The 26,864-nt window shown below is 39.2% G+C and overlaps 1 protein-coding gene across 1 annotated transcript in view; it reads right to left on the bottom strand.

Moving 5' to 3' along the window:
- Nucleotides 1–4,179: 4,179 nt before the first annotated feature.
- The window catches only part of LOC128700846 (GPN-loop GTPase 3-like), a 33,696-nt gene continuing 11,011 nt past the window's right edge, over nucleotides 4,180–26,864 (bottom strand). Inside the window, exons 2-7 of the mRNA XM_070104769.1 lie at nucleotides 23,131–23,250; nucleotides 22,019–22,196; nucleotides 11,620–11,708; nucleotides 11,012–11,144; nucleotides 5,522–5,655; nucleotides 4,180–4,968 (exon numbers count right to left, since the gene is read on the bottom strand). Coding sequence (XP_069960870.1) covers nucleotides 4,749–4,968; nucleotides 5,522–5,655; nucleotides 11,012–11,144; nucleotides 11,620–11,708; nucleotides 22,019–22,196; nucleotides 23,131–23,231 — 855 coding nt within the window. The 5' untranslated portion in view covers nucleotides 23,232–23,250 and the 3' untranslated portion in view covers nucleotides 4,180–4,748. The remainder of the gene's footprint in view (nucleotides 4,969–5,521; nucleotides 5,656–11,011; nucleotides 11,145–11,619; nucleotides 11,709–22,018; nucleotides 22,197–23,130; nucleotides 23,251–26,864) is intronic.

The following is a 26,864-nucleotide window of genomic DNA, read 5'->3' as shown; positions in this document are numbered from 1 at the left end:
CAAGTCAGTGAGTCTAATCAGTCAAGTAAGTCACTTAGTCCAGTCAGTACAGCCAGTCAGTCTAAGTCAGTGGTTCCCAAACTGGGGGTAAATTACCCCCTGGGGGTAATTTAACCATTTTTGGGGGGTAATGGAGGGGTGACAGAAAAAAAGTTATGAATTCTGAAAATCAAGAAAACAATGCGGTACCCGGTATGAGGATTATTGTTAACTTTGTCTTAGTATATAAAGTTGTAAAGTAAAACCTATTATAAGTAATAAAGTTAAACCAAATAACAATAAACATCAAAAACTAATATACAGTATTAGAAAAGAAGAAATATATAGCTAAGTGTGTGGAAACCCAAAAGTATTTTGACAAGTATGCTTCAGGACAAAAGTCACTCAGTAGCCCAGATCGACCTGTCCAGTATGCGTCACTCACTTCCTGAGGCTGCCTCTATTTCACACAGTCAGTTTATCTGTGAGCATCAGCCGAGGTAGACATAAGCTGGTATGTATGTGTACTGCCCTGTGCAGTATATAGTTAGTATTTACCCACTGTTACGTGAATTTGTAGCTATTATTAATTTTATATATAATATATGTGTGGTTCTTACGTTTTCAATGGTTTTGCTAGGATTAGCAGAGTATGCGAGGCTGTATACGTTCACGTTTAGCCATATATATCAATAATAACAACATTTTGTGAAAGGGGTAACATGCTTTATGTGGCATGTTAAATTGGGTAACAAGCTGAAAAAGTTTGGGAACCACTGGTCTAAGTCATTAACTCTTAAACGGTCCAAACGTATACAGTGGACCCTCGCCTAACGCTATTAATCCATTCCTGAGAGTTCAATGTTAGGCGAAATTATCTTTAGGCGAATTAATTTTCCCCATAAGAAATAATGGAAATCAAATTAATCCGTTCCTGACACCCCAAAGTATGAACAAAAAAAAATTTTTACCACATGAAATATTAATTTTAATACACACAAAACTGAAGAAGGCATGCACAGTTACATGACACTTACCTTTATTGAAGATCTGGTGGTGATTGATGGGATGGGAGGAGGGGAGAGTGTTGATGGTGTTAGTGTTTAGAAGGGGAATCCCCTTCCATTAGGACTTGAGGTGGCAAGTCCTTTTCTGGGGTTACTTCCCTTCTTTTAATGCCACTAGGACCAGCTTGAGTCACTGGACTTCTGTCGCACAAAATATCTGTCCATAGAGGCCTGTACCTCCCATTCCTTTATGACATTCCTAAAGTGTTTAACAACATTGTCAGTGTACAGGTTGCCAACACGGCTTGCAATAGCTGTGTCAGGGTGATTTTCATCAAAAAAGGTTTGCACTTTAAGCCACATTGCACACATTTCCTTAATCTTTGAAGTAGGCAACTTCCTCAATTTCTCTATCCCCTCCTCCAAAGCAGTTTCCTCAGGTCTGGCCTCTTGCTGTTGAAGATGATCTAGCAGCTCATCAGTGGTTAATTCTTCATTGTCCTCCTCCACCAACTCTTCCACATCCTCCCCACTAACCTCCAACCCCAAGGACTTCCCCAATGCTACAATGGATTCCTCAACTGGCATAGGATTCCCAGGGTTAGCCTCAAACCCTTCAAAATCCCTTTTGTCTACACATTCTGGCCACAGTTTCTTCCAAGCAGAGTTTAAGGTCCTCTTAGTAGTTTCCTCCCAAGCCTTACCTATAATGGAGTCAATTGAGTTTCTGAGGTCACTACAAAGCACCTTTCAAACATAGCTTTTGTGTACAGTTTCTTGAAGTTGGAAATGACCTGCTGGTCCATGGGCTGCAGGAGAGGAGTGGTATTAGGAGGCAAAAACTTGACCTTAATGAAGCTCATTTCCGCAGAAAGTCACTCTGCCACGTCTGAAGGATGACCAGGAGCATTGTCTAATACCAGGAGGCACTTAAGGTCTAATTTCTTTTCAATCGGGTAATTTTTCTCAGTGGGAGCAAATGCATGGTGTAACCAGTCATACAAAAAAGTCCCTAGTGACCCATGCCTTACTGTTTGCCCTCCACAGCACACACAAATTAGCCTTGAGGACATTGAAACTCTCAGAGTGTTCAGGAAAAACAGAGTGATACACCAATAAAGGCTTCACTTTGCAATTACCACTAGCATTGGCACACATCAACAGAGTAAGCCTGTCTTTCATAGGCTTATGTCCTGGGAGTGCCTTTTCCTCCTGAGTAATGTACGTCCTGTTTGGCATTTTCTTCCGTAACACGCCTGTTTCGTCACAATTAAACGCTTGTTCAGGTTTCAGTCCTTCACTGTCTATGTGCTCCTTGAATTCCTGCACGTATTTTTCAGCCACTTTGTGGTCCGAACTGGCAAACTCGCCATGCCTTATCACACTATCTATGCCACTATGCTTCTTAAATCTCTCAAACCAACCTTTGCTGGCCTTAAATTCACTCGCATCACCACTAGTTGCAGGCATTTTTCTAATTAAATCGTCATGCAACTTCCTAGCCTTTTCACATATGATCGCTTGAGAGAGGCTATCTCCTGCTATCTGTTTTTCTCTCAACATCATCTATCACTTGCGATCTCTGTTTCGAAAACAAAGTTGCACCTTTGGCAAGAACAGCTTCCTTGATTGCCGTTTTCTTGGCCACAATAGTAGCGATGGTTGATTGGGATTTTGTGTACAACCTGGCCAGCTCGGAGACACTCACTCCACTTTCACACTTAGCAATGATCTCTCTCTTCATATCCATAGTAATTCTCACTCTTTTTGCTGTAGGGTTGGTACTAGAAGCTTTCTTGGGGCCCATGGTGACTTATTTTACAGGTGCAATCACTAAAAATGCTGTGATAATATGAAATGTTCCGATTGTATGCTTGGAAGCGACCGCGGTGGCTGGCTTGTAAACACTGGCACCCAAGGAATAAGTGAGGCGGGCTCAGGCCGCACGTGGACGCGTCTCGAACGAACCACGTTGAGCGAGTTTTTTAGCGCTTGCCGAGGCAAAATTTTTGCGTTAAAATGTATCGCTAGGCGGATTTAACGTTATGCGATGCGTTCGTTAGGCGAGATTCCACTGTATATACATTCACTCGCGTAGTGCCCCAAATTTTTTGAGAGAAAAAAAATTGTGTCTTTTTAATAGGAAAAAAAAAGTATATGGTACCCAGACATTCCCAATTATTTTAATAGGGCGCACAGTGAGTGCGCACACCCATTCTCTCGTGTCTAGGTGACTCAGGCTTGTCGTGGCAGTGTTGAATGAATGACAAAGAAAACGTGTATACGTATATATGTTTGGACCGTTTAAGGGTTAAGTCAAGTCAGGGACAGAGACAGAAATAGAGTTAGCCAGCCAGCCAGCCAGCCGAACATGTATTACACGAGTTGCAGAATCGTCACATCTGAACAATTGGAAAAGCTTAAGTTTATTTAGGCACACGTACACATAAGTACAGTTTTCATACATAGTGTAAATTACCTAGGATAACCCAAAAAATCCCGACAGTGTTATACTGTGCCTGTAGATAGAATGCATAGTAAGCATAATTGGCAAGTAATGTGTGCGTCGTGTGTAATACCTGTTGGTTCACGAGTGGATCTCTCTGAGACAGAGAGAGAGAAAGACAGATAAGCAGAGACAGAGATAAACAGATAGACATGCTTACGTGTAACAGTGAAAACAAATAGAGCTAAGGCAGAGCATGTCACCACTGTCAGCAGTGGTGACATTCGTCTTACACCATGCTTCAAGTAAAATTATTATTAATTATTATTATTAATTATTATTTATTATTATTATTATTATTGCATACTCCCACATATCCAAAACATTGCTGGGACCTATAAATACTAGGTATATATTTCTAGACAATAGTATGTGACTAAGGTAGGTGAAAATGTTCACCTGTCAGTGTTTGTGTGGTTATTGTGTAGCATACAGCAAGTGAATATATATACTATATATACAATATGCCTTATATTGGTCTCACAGGTCATAAAAGTTACTTGAAAAAATAAAATATTAAAAAATAAAAAAGTAAATATATTATTACCGAGTGAGCCGCAGTCGGCGAAGCTGCCGTAAGTGGTCACCTTCATACCTCTGTATCTCAGTAAGTATTGATCACAAAAAAAATTTTTTTGTTCTATAACACTTAAAAAATATTCTTAATATTTTTGTAAGAAAAACAAAACTACTTTATATATATATTTTTCGAGCCTCAGAACGAGTTCAGGATGAGGCATCTCAACCCTGAAAGAGTTAAATAAGTTTTATTCATAAATTATTTATTCTTTAATAGATTTTTCACAAAACAATTCTACACAGTAATTAGCACACTGGCAAAATGAAAGTAAAGTTTGCCAGTATTAATGTGTGTTGTTGCAACAGTACTTGTGTGAAGAAATGAAACTGATTCCTTGTATATTAAAATTTGGAAATAAGTCATATCTATAAAAGAACTTTCTGGGAAACTGAATGCAATAATAAATGAAACTGACTCCTTGTATAACTGAATATCAAGCTTATTTACTACAACCTCTGTTAACACCGTTAATTCATTTCAAACATCTTGTGGGTACTACAACGGATGTGATATTCAACATTATCGTACTGGTTCTTTTGTCCTTCAGTGTTATCTTAGCTTCCTTTAGCCTCCCCTCGTTAACTCGTACCCCTTAGCTCTGGAACTAGCCTCAATGCGAAGGAATTCTTTGCACACTTGACATGTTGTATAAAGGGCTTAGAACTTGCACCAAAGTTTAGTAAGCAAAGGATGGACCTCTGTCGTCATCATCATCTTGGTCAGGATACTCAAAGTCTGTTGTTCTGACATCTTGATCTTCACCATATTGCAGAGCAAAGTCTGTCTGAATAAGTACATCCATCAAAGAGTCTTCCTTCTTAATGTTGAGAGGAACATAACGTACAAGGGAATATTCGTCGAGAACTCTACCCAGGGCCCGGGTCAACTTGTGATACCTGCAATAAAAAAAAAAATCATCTCGTACATTTGTACATCACCACTGACAACACACAAGCATCATTGGCATCGCTTTTAATGAGATTTTAGAAAATAGCCTTAGTTACCCCACTGTAAAATTAGTATTATTATTCACAAGTGATAAACCGCAATGGGTCATTCAGTGCTGAACCAAATGAGAAAACGTTACCAAAAGTGTACAGTGGTACCTTGAGTTTCAAACAGCTCCCAACTCGAATAATTATGTAAGTGTATTTTTGTAATTGCTTTTGTAAGTGTATTTTTGGGGGTCTGAAACGGATTAATCTAATTTACATTATTCGTTCGGTAACGGCACTCAAACAGCCTTCTGGAACGAATTAAGTTCGTAACTCGAGATACCACTGTATGTTAAATCCATATTTTAATTGGTCAAGTTTGCCATTAGTATTTTGTTTAAAAATAGAACTTGGGGAATGATGGGTAACTAAGTTTGATCCAGGGAAGGGAAGGATACCTCCACTTAGTCAAGAAACATGTACCATCATTAATAGAGAAAAATAAAAATCTTACTTTTTATTGAACTTGGAAGTGGCATGTTCTGAGTCTAGCAACTCTCGTACCTCCGGAACAAGGAACATCTCAAGCTGTTGTTGTGCCGCCTTGTTCAGCAAGTCCATCTTGGTCAGCACATTTATGTGAGGAACCTGACAACACACAACACTTGAGTCACATGGTCTGATAACACTAGTGAAGATGATGTACTAACAACACTATTGAAGATTATATACTGACAACAATAGTGTCTTGTTCTTCACAGTAGTCATGGAGACAATATCAACAGACTCACTTTCAGTTCATCTTTCTCACTGTTTATCTTACCCTGCACTCTTTTTTTTTTCTCTTTCTACTGGTCACTCCATCTGTTCATACTGCAAGTTGCTCCCTAAATGAGCTTATTTATATTCATGTTGTTATAGCAAGTTATAGATCTACTCAGCCTTTTAAATACATTTCTATGACATTCAGATTCATTAGTCATTTCTAACACTTTCTAGTACCTGATGCAAAGAGACCAAGGTTTTATTTTGCCCTGTCTTTCAAAATACTTTGTTTGGTATGTATAATTCAGTGAGATTAAATCCATACAAACTGTACATTAATTCCTTTCTCTCCAGTTTTCTAATATTTATACGTGGCTGCTTCAATAAGTATGTTGTTGAAAGTCCTTATGCAACCATCAACTTTTAGTGTCAGAGCCTCAACCATCCACCTCAGCATCCTTCTACACTGTTCAGCATCATCGATATGCACCAACAATCACAATTTAAGGTAAGATTATTTCTGTAACATTTGTAGATTTAACCAATGCATTAAATATCTCGACAACCAACTATAGTTACATCATTATTTTTATTTGCTTGCAATTTGGAGACCTAAAAAGAATGCAAAGCAGTACATAAAAAAATTCAGATTGAAATTCTCAGCAAAGCATCAAAACATCACTTACAGCTGCCATTATTTAATGATTAACACATTAATTGCATAGCAATACCTTTATCCTTAACCTGCTCCTTTGTAGGAAACTTCTCCTGTTTTTGTAGCAGATAACCTAAGCTGGCCAGGACCACTGGAAGCTATCCCTCAGCTACTAGGTCTTTGCCTAAGCTAGCCAGGACCATCACAAGGTCCCCTTCAGCAGTAGTAAGCATAAAAGAACAAGGTTACCAGGTTTCCTCCAAATACTCCATCATACATCCCATAAAGTGTAGGAAAACTCTTTCCCAGACAAGACTGTCCAAAAGACTGGGACAGATCTAACTGTAAAGCTCTTGTCTAGCATATTTAGAGCAGTGATGCGACCATGGCCAAAAGCTGGTGCCAATAAATGGATAATAGCCACACTACCACCATCTTTTATGACAAGCAGAAAACTACAAGCATTACACTATCCACAAACGTTAAATTCTGAGAATAAGTGTCACAATATTGTGGCTGGAACAATACACAAAGAACCCACATTTAAGAGGCTGAAACTTGTGATGTTTTGGTCTGACTTGGACCATTAACAAATCTGTATGACGTTACTGGTCCAAGTCGGACTAAAACATTGGGATAAGTTTCAGTCTCCTACATGTGGATTACCTGTGTATTAAAATGTGGGATTTTATGAGTTTTTTTTCATTTCATATAAATGAAGCTATTGCTAAATTTTCCCTGTAAAATGCAGTGTAGAAAATAAGTTTGATTAAAAATTCTGGTAACTGATGTTTCTACACAATATAATAACTCTGCTATTTGTGATCATTCTGTGCTCCTGGTAATAACTATGCTAAACACACACACAAAGTAAAACTGTGTACACTGGAGCCTCATTTTTTGGCTGCTTTGTTTATCGGTCGATTCATACTTAGGCCAATTTTTGGGCGGAAGTTTTGCTCCATATTTCAGCCGATGCCTCGTAAGTCGGTCGTATTAGACGCATTAGCCCGCCTTTTCTGCCGGGACGCCGCACTTTGGTGAGTTAGTTTCCCGGTGTCTCTTGGTGAATGAGCATATACTCAAAATCCATTGGTTTTTGCGATTATTAAGTGCGACTGTGAAATAAGCCACCATGGGCCCAAAGAAACTTCCTAATGCTAGACCTTTGGTAAAGAAAGTGAGAAACACTATAGAACTGAAGAAAGAAATTGTAGCAAGGTACGAAAGTGGAGGAGGAAGAGAGGGGGAAGAATGTGCCTTCTTCAGTGATTCTACGATATGTACAATACTAAAGCAGCAGGAGTCACAAGTTCTAACCTCACCCGTGGTATGGTTTGCTTTTTTTTTTTTTTTAAAGTAAAAATAACATTACCGAGTGAGCGGCAGTCACCGATGTTGCTGTAAGTCGTTCACTTTCTGTCAACTTCTCGCCTCTATATTTTGGTATTTATCACAAAAATATTTTTTTTCTGTTTTAAAACTCGGAAAAATATTCTTAAGATTTTGGTAAGAAAGAATAATTTTTTTTTTTTTTCAATTTTTTTCGACACTGAGAGCAAGTTTATAATCAGGGCTGTCAACAGTGAAAATATTAAATAAAAGTTAATTGAATTGATGGTCTACACACACACACACACACAAATGACTGCACTGATGGACTAGTGAACATTCTAAGGGTACAGTAAATTACCCTACCTGAAAAGAAGAGAGTTTAAAGTACAGTAGAGTACAATAATTTTTCTATCCATTCCTGGTAGAGAGATGAGCTTACAGTAGGTATATTCCTGTGATTTCTAGTGGCTGAGTCAGAAAAGCTGTGTAACTCCAGCAGTAACATCACAAATCAAATCTATCAAATCAAAGTTTATTCTCTATAAGGATTACAATGCGGGGTTTACAGATTTTGGTTATTGTGTGGTTTACATGTAATAAAATACTAATTACAGAGGGGGCCACTAGAACACCTAGCAAGGCTAGGCATTTCGGGCAAACTTAGATTAATTCGTAACCCTAAATTATTACAAATTGTGGAGTAAGTTGACTAAATACTAGTTTGTGAGTTTAGCAATGTGAATGCTTTTGTTTTGGCACAATACATAGTTTCTATATTGGAGTATCACAGGCAAACTTGTGACTAGTTAGGAATCATTATTTTAAGATTAAGATACGTATTTCTGTGCTTATAGTCAAATTGGTGAGTGCGTGAGTGTAAGTGTGAACCACCAGGTGGTTTTTATGTAGTTAGTTGTCGGGGTGTATCAGGGAGATAAGATGTTTTCTAACTGTAGTTTTGAAAGTGATGAGTGTGTCTGCAGTTCTAGAGTTCTCAGGTAAGGTGTTCCAGATTTTAGGGCCTTTGACATACATTGAATTTTTATAAAGGTTTAGTCGGACACGGGGAATGTCGTAGAGATGTTTGTGTCTGGTGTTATGCTTGTGGGTCCTGTCACAACTATCGAGAAAGCATTTTAGGTCAAGGTTAATATTGGAATTTAAGGTCCTGTATATGTAGATTGCACAGTAGTAAGTGTCGATGTTCTGAACAGGGAGTAAGTTTAGATCTATGAAGAGTGGGGGGGGGGTTGCCATTGATGGGATTTAGTGATTATTCTTACTGCGGCTTTCTGTTGAGTTATTATTGGCTTTAGGTGTATTGCTGCGGTTGAACCCCAAGCACAAATAGCATAGGTGAGGTATGGATAAATGAGTGAATGGTATAGTGTGAGAAGGGCATTTTGCGGCACGTAGTATCGTATCTTGGAGAGGATCCCAACTGTTTTGGATACTTTTTTTTGATATGTGTTGGATATGGGTGCTGAAATTCAGGTTGTTGTCGAAGTATAGGCCTAGGAATTTGCCCTCATTATGTCTGGCAATTAGAGTGCTGTCAATCTTAATGTTTAGTTGTGCAGCACCTGCTCTGCTACCAAACGTAATATAGTAGGTTTTGTCTGTGTTAAGTGTAAGTTTATTGGCTGTCATCCAAGTTATTTTGAGCAGCTCCTCATTAACAATGGTGTTGAGGGTGGCAAGATTAGGGTGAGAGATGACATAAGTTGTGTCATCAGCAAAGAGAATGGGTTTCAGGTGTTGGGTTACGTTTGGAAGATCACTGATGTAAATGAGGAAGAGCAGGGGTCCAAGGACACTTCCCTGTGGAACTCCAGTATCAAGTGGCCATGTTGATGATGCTGTGTCTTTAATGGTGACATACTGATATCTATTAGTAAGGTAGGATTTGAAATATGCAAGCGCATGGCCTCTTATACCATAGTGGTCAAGTTTGTGGAGTAGGATGCTGTGGTCTACTGTGTCAAAAGCTTTTCTTAGGTCAATAAAACTTCCTAGTGGATATTCCTTATTTTCCAATGTGGAAGACATACAGGTAGATGGTGTGTGAGATGTAGAGTAGATTATGTGGGAGATGTATAGTAGATGGTTGAGGAGATGCCAGAATCCATCGTCCTTTTTAATTCGGGTTTCATCTCAACAGAGTTATATATTATCACTTGCCTTTAGAGTTCTTTCTTAATAACATAATTAAATAAAATAATGATAATCACTGTAAATCCAGGGAAAACTGGAGACCAAATGATAGTACGTGAGCATATGAGCAGCCTATAACCAACTCGTGTAGGCTGAACCAGTCATCATGTACAATGGAAACAGGCAGGTCATGGACACAGCCTGTACTGGACAGACCTGCGATGAAGCAGACATGGTCTGCTGAATTGATGGTACTACCAAACACCTCCCATAGAGACTTGGTCCACTGCATTGGCAATTCAACCAAACATCCCCATGCAGCGGACTCGCTGAGCCTTTGTTCAGAAAGATTTTTTGTTTGTTTTATTCCAAATTCATTTCATATATCAGAACTCTGTCCTTTAGTCCTGTACCTTAGAGATATGAAGATGGACTGCTCTATCATTACACGTCTTGTCGATGATTCAGTGCATAGGGGCATTTTATACCGAAGTTCTACTGGACCATTATTAAAAGTGGAGCTCTAAACCTATTTGGGTTAGTCAGCATAAATGTTAGAAGCTAAATACTATGATTGCTAATTAGATGACAAGACACGCTACATTAATACCAAAATATACAGAGGCAAGTTTATTTCTAAGGAGAAATTATTATTATAATAGAATGAAAATGCATTAGGGTCATAAAGTATTAGTGTAACTGGAGGTAATGAGATTTGATTCATGGGGACGGTCCCCTCAAGGAAGGTTCCTTGATGTTGGTGAGGGGCTCTTGATTTAGGGAATTAAATCTGTGCTCCAGTTCCCCAAATTAAGCCTGAATGCCTTCCACATCCCCCCCCCAGGTGCTGTATAATCCACCGGGTTTAGCACTTCTCCCTTGATTATAATAATAATCATGGGGACGGTAGTTCTAATTCCATGGATCACAACCCCTTAACCTGCCTCTCTATCTAGTTTACATTATTAGCCATGATCCCCCCCCCAACTGAGGGGAGGGGTCATGGCTAATAATGTAAACAAAATAGAGAGGCACACGAAATGAACCAGAAATAAATATACAATTGTGTCTACTAGTAGCAGTAATAATACTGACTTCAAGTTGCACCATGGTGGCAAGAGCAGCAATGCTCCCAGACAGGAATTTGGTAGTATCGACCATGTATGCCGAATCCAACACAAATACTGCACACACTCGGAAATCCATAGATTGAAGATGACCTATCAATCTGAAAATGAAAAGTATGTCACAAATATATTCACAAAAGATGATTTATTAATATGAAAATGAATAAGACTGAAGATAACCTACTTAACAGTCTGTGTCTAAATCTTAATTTATTACACGTAAACTATATCATTTTGTACCGCATAAGGAAATAAAAATTTGCATTTGTAATGTGAAAATGAACATTGCATTTCCACATATCTCTCATGATCTTCAGGGAAAGGAAAGAGGGAACTGGGGAGGCTCTTGATCCAAGGAATTGACCTACCCTATCCTTGAACTGCCCTTGTGGCTTAGCGCTTCTTTTTGATTATAATAATATCCTTGAACTAAACCTCATTCAGAAACACCTCTCCTTCCCTTGCTGGGTGAAGGTAATGAACCGGGGGTAAGATAGTGGACCACTTAAGTGGTGTACCACAGCAGCAAATGAAATAGATTCAACAATTGGTGAAGAAAATACACAGTGTACTAACCTGGTCATGACATTCATGTGAGTGTACAGTTCTATCTGGCCAGGACAGTCAAACAAAATACAGTCTTCATCATAGTCTCCCAGCTGCTCCTGCATATACAAAGTAAATATAAAAGTATGCAGTAATAATGGTAGAATTACCAATAATCTTCTTTTAACAAACTGGCCGTATCCCACTGAGGCGGGGTGGCCCAAAAAGAAAAAAGTGTTTCTCTTTTTAACATTAGTTATATATACAGGAGAAGGGGTTACTAGCCCCTTGCTCCCAGCATTTTAGTCGCCTTTTACGACACTCATGGCTTACAGAGGAAGAATTCTGTTCCACTTCCCCATGGAGATAAGAGGAAAAGAACAAGAACTAGTAAAAAAATAGAAGAAAACACAGAGGGTGTGTATATATTTGCTTGTACATGCATGTGTAGTGTGACCTAAGTGTAAGAAGTAGCAAGACGTACCTGAAATCTTGCATGTATACGAGACAAAAAAAAGACACCAGCAATCCTACCATCATGTAAAACAATTACAGACTTTCATTTTACACTCGCTTGGCAGGATGGTAGTACCTCCCTGGGTGGCTGCTGTCTACCAACCTACTAACTAGGAATTACCAATAATATTTTAGGTAAATGGACACATGCAACCAATGGGACATTTTATTGTTGCAACATTTCGCTCTTCAGGAACTTCGTCAAGCTGTTATGGTTTGACAAAGCTCCTGGAAAGAGAAATGTTTAAAGATTAAAGATTCTTTATTTCAGTATGATACAATGTTTGTACATAGGTGAATGACATCTAGGTATGCATGCAGAAAGACCCTTAGTATGCAAAGCACTTCAGGCAAACTTAAGACTAACTTAAGATTAATAAGGCAATAACTAATTGACTACTTACATATACAGTCTCTTAAGTGATTGTAAAAAATAAAATTAAGAATTATAATGAATACAAGAGAACTAAATATCCTATTAGTACATGCTTTATGGCCTTTATCATGTTTCATTAGCCCTTGTGGCTTAGCGCTTCTTTTTTATTATAATAATAATGTTTCATTGCTTTAGAATTACACGTTGGATTATGATTATAGGTAATGAGGATACAAGCACATTAACATATTGTGAACACATTCAATATTTTAATGGTTGTGAGAATTACAGATATTGAGAATGTCTTCCATACATGTGTGACAATGAGAATAAGGATATATAGTTTTCTCATATTTATTCTGATGTTAGGATATGTAAGGAAGAGAAAGTGCTTTTTTTTACAGTAGTTTTGAAGATGCTGGCAGAGTGACTGGAGATTTCCAACAGGGGGTTCCAGATTCTGGGCCCTTTTATGTACACTGAATTTTTACAAAGGTCAAGCCAGACACAGGGTATGTCAGAGATTTTTGTGCCTAGTATTATGTTGATAGGTTAAGATTCAAGTCTCTTCTCAAAGATCACTTACCTAAAACCAAATAAGTACTGAATAACTGAACCTTATAAATTGTATATCTTAAATGTCACCCTGCCTTGGTGGGAGACGACCGACTTGTTGAAAAAAAAAAAAAAAATCTTAAATGTTTCTCACAATTATATCACATAAGCAGCGCTGTATAGCCCTTGTGGCTTAGCGCTTCTTTTTGATTATAATAATAATATATCACATAAATGTTAAACCTAAGACCCAATTTAACTTTTTTTTAAATACACTACCTAACAGAATACTCCATTCTACTGAATGTACACAATGCATGCAACCATATGACCTGTCTTTGTAATACTCATTTGTGCTTTATAGTAATCTGTTTACATTAATGTTTTATCACTGATTACATCACTGCTTAGTTAATCTTAAGTTAATTTTAAGCCAGCCCGTAATGCTATGCATACAAGTGGCTTTGGCATGCTGCTCTTACCTGTATTTTTTTGTACATCTATGCACAGTAGTAAGAGTGAATGTTTTGTATAGTAAGTAGATTTAGGTTTTTGATGAGTTAGGGGAGGAGGTTGGCTAGCAGTGGACTGTGATCATTTGTTTAGTTAGTTTAATATGTTTATTATGCACCCCATACCCATCCTGTGGGCGGTAGTCAAAAGATTACAGAGGTACATAATTGGTCCAGGGACTGGACTCCAAAGTTTTGATAGCTGAGCAAGTTACAAAGGTAATGAACTAGATCTGGTCATAATCATGACCAAGTTACAAAGGTAATGAGCTCCAGGTAGAGCTGGTCACACTCATGAATAATTGCAAAGGTAATGAATCATAAACACATTAATCATGAGAATTTACAAAGGTAATGAGCTCCAGGTAGAGCTGGTCACAATCATGACAAGTTTCAAAGGTAATGAATGATAAACACGTTATCACATGATTACAATCATAGACAAATTACAGAGTAATGAGCAGTAAACAAACATAGCAGGGAATTCATCCATTGCCCCAACAACAGATGTTGCTAGGTGCCTGTCTCTCCTCGGTAAACAGCCATTGCAAACAGCAGCAAGTTGCCCTGGGATCTGCTGCTTGCACGAGCACCATCGACCCTCCCCAAGAGGTCCAAGAAGCCAGTGACTCCGTTAGCAGCCCGATGAAGAGCTCCCCTAGGGACATGTCAGCGTCCTGGTGGACGCCAAGTTGATTGAAGATCCCAGGCCCTCGTGTGCACGGATGTTGAAGCTTGAGGAACTGAGTACACACTGCCTGTGGCACACCTGACAGCTGCCTCGCGGTCGAACTCCACGATGCTGTCCCTGTAGTGGAAGTTCCTGTGAGCCCGGCACTCCCTGCAGTGCCATCGCTGACATCGTGGGTTAGGGGAGAAGTACCCTCTACTGATGGGGTGGCGCTGGGAGTTGGGTGGGTGAGGCGGGGGAGACGCGCAGGTGTTGAGGCGTTATGAAAAGGTCACTGTTTACTACACACGCCCTCCCCCTCCCCCCAGCGGAGAGGGGGGGAGGCGCTGACTGGTCCTGACTCAACAACACCAAATCCTCTGAAACTGCACAACACTTCAACTATTTACGCTGAAACGATGCACTGGGATGTCCGTTCGCTGCTCTGGTATCTTCTCCAAGCATTCACACTGAGTTCTGTTAAGTAGGGACCTGGTCAGCCTCTTTGACCAGGAGCTATCCTTGAAAATCCCACAGCTAGCCCGCTACACAACCTGCCATGTCGGCCATGTTGAGCCCTGTGTGATCATTTGTAATGATCATTTGTACTGTGGCTTTTTGTACTTATTACACACCATAATAAAATGCCACATTAGTTGCGTATGTGTACATTTACTTGACAATATGAAAGTACACATTATAAGCTTGCCGGTAATGACAGGATCACTAACTTGGGCAACATTACTGTTATATTCATGGGAATGCACTAACCCCGTTAGTTTCATACAACACCTGGGAAATGGCAGGTAATAAAGTTTGACCTAAGAGAAGAGGAGCTCCATTTGCTTGAATTATGAACTCTTCACTAGCATTCAGCGCTGTATAGCCCTTGTGGCTTAGCGCTTCTTTTTGATTATAATAATAATAATTCACTAGCATTAAGAAAATTAAAAATTAAATAAAAATATTAAAAATTGAAATTTTCATTTCAAGAAAATACAGATGGAAGTTACAATGGATGAATTAGCAGTTTGCTTGGTTCCAGGTATGATAATATATCAAGTATATGTTAGGAAAACCTCTTTTTATGCCAAGCATTTTAGGCAAACTAATTCTAGACCTTACATACTACGTAATGCTATTTCTCGCATGTCAAATTAGACTGAAAATTCAGCATGAATATTTTGTGCTTAATTATTTTATGCCTCAAGGGCAGCTCTAGAAACAATCTTTTAAGTGACTCAGGAGAATTATCTGTATATTGCATTTACTCACAAAATCGTAATGACAAAATTGCAAACAAACCATACCACAGGCAGGGCTAGAACTTGTGGTTATGGTCAAACAAACCATACCACAGGCAGGGCTAGAACTTGTGGTTATTGTCAAACAAACCATACCACAGGCAGGGCTGGAACTTGTGGTTATGGTCAAACAAACCATACCACAGGCAGGGCTAGAACTTGTGGTTATTGTCAAACAAACCATACCAGAGGCAGGGCTAGAACTTGTGGTTATGGTCAAACAAACCATACCACAGGCAGGGCTGGAACTTGTGGTTATGGTCAAACCATACCACAGGCAGGGCTAGAACTTGTGGTTATGGTCAAACAAACCATACCACAGGCAGGGCTAGAACTTGTGGTTATGGTCAAACAAACCATACCACAGGCAGGGCTAGAACTTGTGGTTATGGTCAAACAAACCATACCACAGGCAGGGCTGGAACTTGTGGTTATGGTCAAACAAACCATACCACAGGCAGGGCTGGAACTTGTGGTTATGGTCAAACAAACCATACCACAGGCAGGGCTGGAACTTGTGGTTATGGTCAAACAAACCATACCACAGGCAGGGCTAGAACTTGTGGTTATGGTCAAACAAACCATACCACAGGCAGGGCTGGAACTTGTGGTTATGGTCAAACAAACCATACCACAGGCAGGGCTAGAACTTGTGGTTATGGTCAAACAAACCATACCACAGGCAGGGCTAGAACTTGTGGTTATGGTCAAACAAACCATACCACAGGCAGGGCTGCAACTTGTGGTTATGGTCAAACAAACCATACCACAGGCAGGGCTGCAACTTGTGGTTATGGTCAAACAAACCATACTACAGGCAGGGCTGGAACTTGTGGTTATGGTCATAAAACAATGCGAGTTCAAGCTCCGCCCGTGCTATGGTTTGATTGCATTTACTCTTAAGCTCTCTAAATAGTCAGACTCTACTGGGAGACAAATGTACTGCAATAAGAGCTAGAGTAAGATCACTTACACAAATAACCTGCACGTAAGATGTTTTGGTCCGACTTGGACCATTAACTTACTTCACAAATTCTGATACTTTCAGCCCTTTCTACTTGAATCTCTTGCTACCCTCTACCCCCGTACTATCCCCTGCCCCGCTGTTTTCTGTAACCTGCTGATCATCCCCCCTCCCTTCTGCCATCCAATTCCCTTGCTTCCTTCCCTACCCTGCAGCGCTGTATAGCCCTTGTGGCTTAGCGCTTCTTTTTGATTATAATAATAATTGGACCATTAACTAGTCACACTAGTTAATGGTACAAGTTTGACTGAAATGTCATCGCAAGTTTCTCTCTCCTGTATGCCCGGAATATACCTGGAGAGGGCTTCGCGGATCAATGCCCCCATGGCCCGGTCTGTGACAAGGCCTCATTGTGGATCAGGGCCTGATCAACCAGGCTGTTACTGTTGGCTGCATGCACCCAGACATATGAACCACAGCCCAGCTGGTCAGGTATTGACTTTAGGTGTCTGTCTAGTGCCTTCTTGAAGACAGCCAGGGTTCTATTGGTAATCCCCTTCATGTATGCTGGAAGGCAGTTGAGCAATCTTGGGCCCCTGACACTTATTGTATGGTCTCTTATCGTGCTAGTAGCACCCCTGCTTTTCATTGTGGGAATGTTGCATCATCTGCCGAGTCTTTTGCTTTCATGGGGAGTGATTTTTGTGTGCAAGTTTGGTACTAATCCCTCTAGGGTTTTCCAAGTATATATAATCATGTATCTCTCCTACCTGCATTCCAGGGAATACAGGTTAAGGAACTTTAAGCGTTCCCAGTAAGTTCAGTGTTTTATCGCAGTTATGTGTACCGTGAAGGTTCTCTGTACATTTTCCAGGTCAGCAATTCCACCTGCCCTGAAAGGTGCTGTTAATATGCAGCAATATTCCAGCCTATATAGTACAAGAGACCTGAAGAGCATCATCATGGGACTGGCATCCCTAGTTTTGAAGGTTCTCATTATCCATCCTGTCATTTTTCTAGCAGATGCAATTGACACACTGTTATGGTCTTTGAAGGTGAAATCCTCTGACATGATCACTCCCAGGTCTTTTACATTAGTTTTTCGCTCTATTGTGTGGTTGGAATTTGTTTTATAATCCGATATAGCTTTAAATTCCTCACGTTTTCCATACTGGAATAATTGAAATTTCTCATCATTGAACTTCATATTGTTTTCTGTGATCCATTTCAAGATTTGGTTAATGTCCTCCTGGAGTCTTGCGCTGTCTTCAATGGAGGACACCGTCATGCAAATTCGGGTGTCACCTGCAAAGGAAGACACTGAGCTGTGGCTTACATCCCTGTCTGTCTGTCAAATATGAGGATGAGGAACAGGATGGGAGTGAGTATTGTGCCTTGTGGAATAGAGCTTTTCACCATAGCCACCTCAGACTTTACTCTGTTTACTACTATGGGTTATTTGTGTGTTGTTTCGCAGCGCTGTATAGCCCTTGTGGCTTAGCGCTTCTTTTTGATTATAATAATAATAATAATAATAATAATAATATGTGTTGTTTCAGTCACAGTAATATGACTTAATTCTCTAAGCTCTCCTATAAGCAATTCCATTCAGTGCAATTTTTAGGGAAATGCAATTGAAAAAGCACATTCAAAAATTTAATATTGAATGGAGAGGACAAAGTTTGTGTTTTATTGTTTTGAAAGCGGTTTTAAATTGTATTTACAAAAAAAAACACATTATAGAGAGAGAGGAGCTTCATAAAAGAGCTTGCAAACACAAAGAAAAATAAAATTGTATGGTGAAGGTAAAGAGAAGATTGTAAGATTTAGCTGTCATCTTAAATGTTGGTGAGAAAGAAAAATGGCCAGCAAACCTGCCAACACACATAATATAACTGTCTTCCATCTGACACTAATACAACCTACCTTGCATTAATACAACTTAACACACACTCAACACTAGTTTCTACCTACAAATTCATTTACAACAAAAATCTTTGAAAAATGAGGAAAAAAAATCATTAAAAAATACAAATATCTGTAGATACAGATACTAATGCAGAGATTTTCAATTATACCCATTCTTCATTTATTTGGTACCCATTTTGCTATGCCAGCAGTTTTTTTGTCCAATGCATGAAGTTAGAAATTATTAAACTTGGTGAGTAACGTATGTCTATGGCTGAGACAGAAAGTAACTTAGGTTTGGCTCATCACACAGTACATCTGTGAACTCTAAGGAGAAAGTGTTGAAAATAGAAGTGCTAAACCAGTGAACATTAAAGTTATAAGGAAACATGATGGCTTTATTGATGACATGGAATAACTTCTACTGGTGTGGACTGAAGATCAAACCAGTCACAATGTACCTGTAAGCCAAGCCATCATCCAGGCCAAACCCTAAGTCTCTTCAGCTCTATGAAGGTTGAGAGAGGTGAGGAAGCTGCTGAAGATAAATTCAAAGCTAGCAGAGGCTGGTTTCATAGGTTTAAGGAAAGAAGTTAACTTCACAGCATCAAAGTGCAGAGTGAAGCAGTTAGCACTGATACAGTAGCTGCAGAAAATTATCCACATGAGCTAGCTAGGCTCATCAAATATGATGAACATACCAAGCAACAGATTTTTAACATGGATGAAATTGCAATATATGGGAAGATGATGCCATTTAGGACTTATTGCTAAAGAAGAGAAGTCAATGTCTGGCTTCAAAGCCGCAAAAGGCAGCTAACACTGTTGCTAGAGGCTAATGTACTTGGTGGCTGCAAGTCAAACCCTATAATGATTTAACACTCGGAGAATCCTAGGACCTTAAAGAACTAGGCAAAAGCTAGCCTCCTTGTTTATTATTAATCCAGTTCCAAAGCTTGGATTACCGGTGATCTTTTCTCAAATTGATTCATATTTTAAGAAATGTGTGTTCTGCATATGCAAAACACACATTCTGTTTTCTTATCTTTTATTTTTAGGCTTAGTTCTATTGCTCACTTAATTTATGATAGTGTAAACATGTTTCAAGGTTTTATATGCATTCAAAAGTGAAAAAAGGCTATGTTTCACTTTGATAATTATTGCTTTTCAACAGGAGTTGGGGACCTAACCTGCAGTATAAGTAGGGCCCTCCTATATTGTAGGCAAGTATATTCAATATGGAATAAATTATTACATTCGTGGAGAAGCAGTAAACCCACATAGGTCATAAAGCACATGGATAATGGAAGGCACAAAGCCATTTCCATGCAAGGAATGAAATGCAATTTTTGTTTTTAAATATATTTTAAGTAGTACAGTGGTCCCTCGTTTTTCATAGTTAATCCGTTCCTGGAGTTGTTACTATTATCGAAATCTACGATTTGCGAATCAATTTTCCCCATAAGAAATAATGTAAATACAATTTGTTTACATGAAATATAGATGTAGTACATAAACAATACAATGGGAAATGATGAATGAAACATTAACAGCATAACACTTACCTTTTTTGGAGATTCTTCTTAGTGTATGGGAGACTGGAGGAGGAGAGAGATTGGTTTGTTTACAGTTTGGAAGGGGAATCCCCTTCCATCAACACCTCAGATACCAATTGCTTTTCTGGGGTTGCTTCTCTTCTCTGTTTCTTAATGCCACTAGGACCACCTTGAGAGTCACTGGAATCCTGTCTCGCAAAATAACTGTGGAGAGAGCTCTGTTTCTAGCGTCTCTTTAACACTTCCCTAAAATGACCCAAGACTTTGTCACTGTACATGTTGCCAACATGGCTTGCAACAACCTTGTTAGGGTGATGTTTCTCCATAAAGCTTTCCATCTTACCCCACATAGCAAAAATCTCTTTAATTTCTGAAGAAGGCACCTTCCATCTCTCTTCCTCCTCCTCCTCTGCAGCAAGATTCTGAGCTGCAATCTGTTGCTGTTCCTGCTGAAGCTCTTGCAGCAGGAACAGCAACAGCATCCTTGATTTCCTTTTTCTTGGCCACTATGGAACATACGGTTGTGTAAGGTTTCTTATACATCCTGGCCAGTTTGGCCGCACTTGTGCCTCTTTCATATTGTTCAATGATGTTTTTCTTAAATTCAGTCGTATTTCTCACCTTCTTTACCACAGGCTTGGCACTAGGAGCTTTCTTTGGAGCCATGGTAGCTTATTTAGTACTTGCAAGCACTAAAATGAGTGGAATATTATGAAATATTTCGTAAGAGCACGTGAGGGGATCTTCGCTCACTGGTAAACAATGCCAGACTGGCTGAGTAGGGAGGCCGCCCCGGCTCAAACCGTGCGTACGCGTCCCGGACGAACTACTATTCGCGAGTCAACCTATGATTAGCGAGCCCATGTTTATACGAAAATATCCCTATGATTTCCGAAATCTATGATTCCCGTGAACTACGAAAAGCGAGGGACCACTGTATTTATATTAATTCTCCATGGGGAAATGGAACAGAATTCTTCCTCCATAAGCCATGTGTGTTGTAAGAGGCGACTAAAATGCCGGGAGCAAGGGACTAGTAACCCCTTCTCAAGTATACATTACTAAATTTAAAAAGATAAGTTTTCATTTTTCTTTTAAGGCCACCCTGCCTTGGTGGGATATGGCCAGTTGGTTGAAAAAAAAAATTACATTAACTGGAAATCAGTAAAATTAGCCCAGTAGGGGTCATACAGTGCCTGGAGGTAATGGGGTTTGATTCAAGGTCACAGAAGGTAGTTCTAATTCTACCAAATGCAAGCCAGATTAAACATATATTCGCTAATGAATCAAAATTGGCACATCCAAATCCTTGTAGTGAATAACCCATACTGATTTTGTGCTTCATGTTAGTATAATGTTGAAATATTCATAATAGGTGCCAGTGTCCCCCCACACACTATTATTTTCAGTAACGTCTTCTAATTTAGGTCTAATGTTACTATTAGAGGAAGGTATTGCCCCTGAGCGCCTCTGGAAAGACAGTGATTATTTATGAGTGAGGTGAAAGTGTTGAATGATAATGAAAGTCTTTTCTTTTTTGGGTCACCCTGCCTCGGTGGGAGACGGCCGACTTGTTGAAAAAAAAAAAATTGCCCCTGCACCCCACCCCCACACTACCTACCATCTTACTCCACTCCCACACTAACTTGCCATATAACCACTACAGTTTTTTTTTTTTTTTACTTTTGTTTACACTGGCTGTTTCTCACCAAGGCAGGGCAACCCAGAGGAAGAAGCATGCACCATCACTCATTCAACAGCCATCTTCACAATTTGAAATTTCACAGTGTTGGCCATGCAACAATTTGAAACCTAAGAAATAATTCATTTTCCAATAATTTAGTCAAAACATTTCAAAACAGCAGTTTAGAGGGTCATTTGAACAGTGATGTTTACATATTTTTGGCAAGACAACTACTGCATGAGCGATAGTGAATAAGTTTCCTTCTTTGGGGTCACCTAATCTTGGTGGTACACACACACAGCTTATTATAATAATCAAATTAAGTGCTAAACCTGTAGGGTTCATCCAGCTCTGTTGGGACACACATAGAAAAACTATTTTTACCTTCAACCAATCAAGTCCCTCAGGTTCTATAAGGTATTCCATACAGAAGACTAATCCACCATTTGGACCAAAGTTCAAGTCGTCAGCTTGCATAACATCATCCACTTGAATAAGGTCTCGAACATCAGCAAGTGGTTCATACGAGAAAACCTCAGCTGCCGGATCCAGGTTCACTATGCTGCAAAGTTTAAAAGGTGTGTATGCACTGTAAAGTTAAAATATGTATGCACTGCAAAGTTAAAATATGTATGCACTGTAAAGTTAAAATATGTATGCACTGTAAAGTTAAAATATGTATGCACTGTAAAGTTAAAATATGTATGCACTGTAAAGTTAAAATATGTATGCACTGCAAAGTTAAAATATGTATGCACTGTAAAGTTAAAATATATATGCCCTGTAAAGTTAAAATATATATGCCCTGTAAAGTTAAAATATATATGCACTGTAAAGTTAAAATATATATGCACTGTAAAGTTAAAATATATATGCACTGTAAAGTTAAAATATGTATGCACTGTAAAGTAAAAACAAAATATGTAATGTATACACTACAAAATTAAAATACATCACAATAAATTGCATCACAGCAAACATGAAAAAATACATCTAAAAATACAGTGGACCCCCGCTTAACGATCACCTCCAAATGCGACCAATTATGTAAGTGTATTTATGTAAGTGCGTTTGTACGTGTATGTTTGGGGGTCTGAAATGGACTAATCTACTTCACAATATTCCTTATGGGAAAAAATTCAGTCAGTACTGGCACCTGAACATAATACTGGAATGAAAAAAGTTCGTTAACCGGGGGTCCACTGTACTATACCCGAAATTATATAAATGGTGCAAAGGTGACATTAACACAATATCAAAGATGGTTGACACAAACCCACTACCATTATAGTGTGCTACCTCAGTTAGCGACAAATTCGCTTAGCAATGCAATCTTAGGAACGGAACTCCGTCATTAAGTGAGAAGAGGCTGTATAAGTACGTAACAACCTATGCTAATTAACCACGTTAAAAAATGTGTATTAATGCTTGAAAATAAGCTTGTGTTTTATCTGATTTACAGATATACATGTGTGTAAGTTTAAGTGAACACTGACTGAATAGTGCGGTTGATGGTCTCGGCATGTTTCTGTAGCGCAGCACAATAGGTGGACTTGCCAGAGCCTGCGGGACCCAGCACTAGCTGACAGAACCTCATTTTCTATGTCTCAATATATCTGAAAGAAGCAGAAACAATTCAGTGAGCTATATCTTACTGGCACCCAAGTTTTACAGGCACCAAGGTCTTACAGGCACTTTGGTCTTACTAGCACCTGGATCTTGCAGGCACCCAGGTCTTCTGAGCACCCAGGAGTAATGGGTACCTAAGTCTTTTGGGCACCCAGGTAAAGACCAAAATGGAAATAAATCACAATGTTAGAGTTTACTGGGATATCCTAGGGTATCTTAAGTTATCCTTGAGTTAATTTACACACAAGTTACAATATATGGACATCATAAAATTCTAAATTTGTGTAATAAACCTGAGTATTATTATTATTGGGAAGCACAAAAACCACAATGGTTATACAAAACATGGAGAATGAAAGGCAATTCTCTTGTATTCACTGCAACTCCTAAATTTATAGTTAGATACAGCTAAGAGATTGTATGTACATGTATAAAATTATAGAAATTGTCATTCAATTTGTAATCTTAAATTAGTCTTAAGTTTGCCCAAAATGCTCTGCATATTAAGGGGTTTTCTGCATGCACACTGATGTTGGTGAGGGGCTCTTGATTTAGGAAATTGGATCTGTGCTCCAGTTCCCCGAATTAAGCCTGAATGCCTTCCACATCCCCCCCCCAGGCGCTGTATAATCCTCCGGGTTTAGCGCTTCCCCTTGATTATAATAATAATCTGCATGCACACCTAAATGTCATTTACCTTTGTACGAACATTGTATCATGCTGAAATAAAGTATTATTATTAATTATTATTATTATGTATTAAGTTTGATCATGAACATGGTACAATACAGATATTTTTATTCTGCTCCCACTTCAGCTTTATCTTTATGAGCATATTTGTCTGAAATTACTGTGGCTGTGCAGGAACTACACTCATCTACTGTGGAAATTGTTATCAACCTTTCAGCGAAAACAAATGATAATAATAATAATACATAATAATCATGACACAACCCAGAGGCAATGGATTGTTGGTCACTAGTCACAGCCTCATTATCAACAGCCACCACCAATGCACACCCAGATGGTAGCCACCCACTGCTTCCAGGATGCAGCAGTGAAGGAATGTATTATATGGTGAAAACCTGGTTATCAGCCGTTCCGGCTATCGGCCAACTCGGTTATAGGCCAGTTTTCCAGCTTCCGGTTATCGGTCGTTATTTCGCTTATTAACCATATGGGAAGCATCAACCTGCCGGCCCCGCCGCTTGCCCGTCAGTTTGGCTGTGTCTCTGGGCGAGAGAGGAAACTTCTGCTCATTCATCCAAACATTTCCCTATACAGCCATTGTTTTTTGGTGGTTTTTGATTAAGTGCAACACAATGGAACTTAACCCCTTCAGGGTCCAAGGCCAAAATCTGAAGTGGTGCTCCAGTGTCCAATAAATTTTGAAAAAAAAAAAAAAAAAATTTTCTTACAGAATTAAAGAGCATATTTTTGTGAAGGTAATAAGACAAAAAAAAAAAATTCTGATCAGTACTTACCGAGATACAGTGCCAAGAAGTTTGTCCAAAATGATGTGGTGGCGGCAACATCGACGAATTCCACATACGTGCATTACTTTATTTAGCAGTTTTTGTAGTTTTTTCTTTTCTTTTCCAATTTTTTTCTTTTCCTACTAACATTTGGGGCCTGAGAGACCAATACTGTATATAATGTATGTATATAAACTCACTGTATTGAACACAATAACCGCACTAAAGTTATATTATTGTTTACCACTGTTGTTTATTACAATAAACATGCACAAATCTTGTATAATACTAATGTTCTATCATATATTTACATATTTACAATCACTGGACATGGTTTTAGAACTGCTGGAGCTTGTGGAACTCCTTGAAACAAGGCATCATGCACAGAGGCACCTTACATTCCTCGCACATAAACCGAGTGTCTTTGCGTCTTTGTTGCCGTCGTTTTGTTTGTGCACAGACGATGCATCTCTTCTGAGCAAATTTCTTCTGAGTTGAAGGAAGCTGTATTATGAAATGATCACCTTCCCTCCTCAAACGCTTGGGTATATCCTGAGGAATTCGAGGACCTTGTTGTATAGCAGGTGTTCTTACCTGGTACTTCATTATGAGTTGTCTGACAACAGACAAACAAAATTCACCATATGGTGGTCTGTTGCCAGTCTTTATTTGGTACATATTATATGCATTGAGCATTGAAGAAAGGAAGATGGAAGAAAAGTTTCATGTACCACTTGTAACTCTTACGAACACAATCAACAAAACCAATCTGCATGTCACATTTGCCAACCAAACGCATGTTTTGTGTATAATCAATCACTGTCACTGGTTTTCGAATACATTCATTAGTCACTCGATCAACTTTGCCACTGTCTTGCATTTCATTACGGTGAATGGTTGTCAACAATGTGACATCTCGTTTGTCATGCCACCATAATGCCATGATGTCATTGGCAGTAAACACCTGCACGTCATCACCACGAGCACCTGCGTTGAGCCTGGGCATATGTTTACGATTAGAATGCACTGTGCCACACACATCTGTCTTGTTCACTCACATGAAATCACTGAGTAATGGGCTTGTGTACCAGTTATCGGTATATAATGTATGCCCCTTACCAAGATAAGGTGCCATCATGTTTCTCACTACATCACCTGAGATACCCAATAACATCTTGGTATCTTTCAATGTTTTACTTCCCGTGTATACAACAATATCCAACACCAGGCCACTGTCACAGTCACAGAGTACAAACAGTTTTATACCAAAGTGTTTCCTCTTGCTCGGTATATACTGCTTGAATGACAGTCTACCTTTGAACAAAATCAAAGACTCGTCAATTACAAGATTCTTGAATGGATAAAAGTATATGCTGAACTTTTGTTTGAGATACATAAAAACATTTCTAATCTTGTATAACCTGTCACTTCTGTCAGGCCTGGTTTTGTCAGAGAAGTGCAACATACGTAACAGTAAGATAACCCTGTTCACTGGGATGATTTCACTGAAGACCGGGGTAGAAATTAGCCGATCTGTGGACCAGTATGCTTTTATATTATGCTTATAGGCATGAGGTATAAGCATTATTGTTGCAAAAAGCAAATACATTTCTGCAACAGTCATCTCTTTCCACCTGTGTAGTCTTGACTGTGGCGATATGATGGTATTTGCCATGGTGTACTCAAAATACTTATTACTTTCCCTGACAATAGTTTCCATCAATGGCTGGTCAAAGAATAATTCAAAGAATTCCAGTTCATTGGCCGTGGTTCCAAGGAGACAAGTAGGTAGAATTCCACTTTGAGAGTCATCAAAGTGGTGGGGCTTGGGAACAAAATTGGGATTTTGCTGCCAATCCCAGATACGGTTTGCTGGTGGATACTGGACATCATAGGCTGGTTGTGCGGGTGGTTGTGGTGGGCTGGTGGCTGATGCTCCGCTTTGTCCTTGAACTGAGGAGTCAGCAGCGTGGGTCCCAGCCTGGGCTGGTGAGTCACGCATGGCGGTGCCACTACCATCACCACTACCACCATCTACTGATGCCTGTGGTCTATCCATGCCAAGTGTAGCCACATCATCCTCCAGACTGTAAACGGATGGGTTTGTAGGCGCCCTTATAAACACA

The sequence above is a fragment of the Cherax quadricarinatus genome, chromosome 94 (genome assembly GCF_038502225.1).
Source record: "Cherax quadricarinatus isolate ZL_2023a chromosome 94, ASM3850222v1, whole genome shotgun sequence".
NCBI lineage: Eukaryota > Metazoa > Arthropoda > Malacostraca > Decapoda > Parastacidae > Cherax > Cherax quadricarinatus.
The sequence above is the reverse complement of the archived record's forward strand: the minus strand, read 5'-3'. Positions and strand labels throughout refer to the sequence as shown.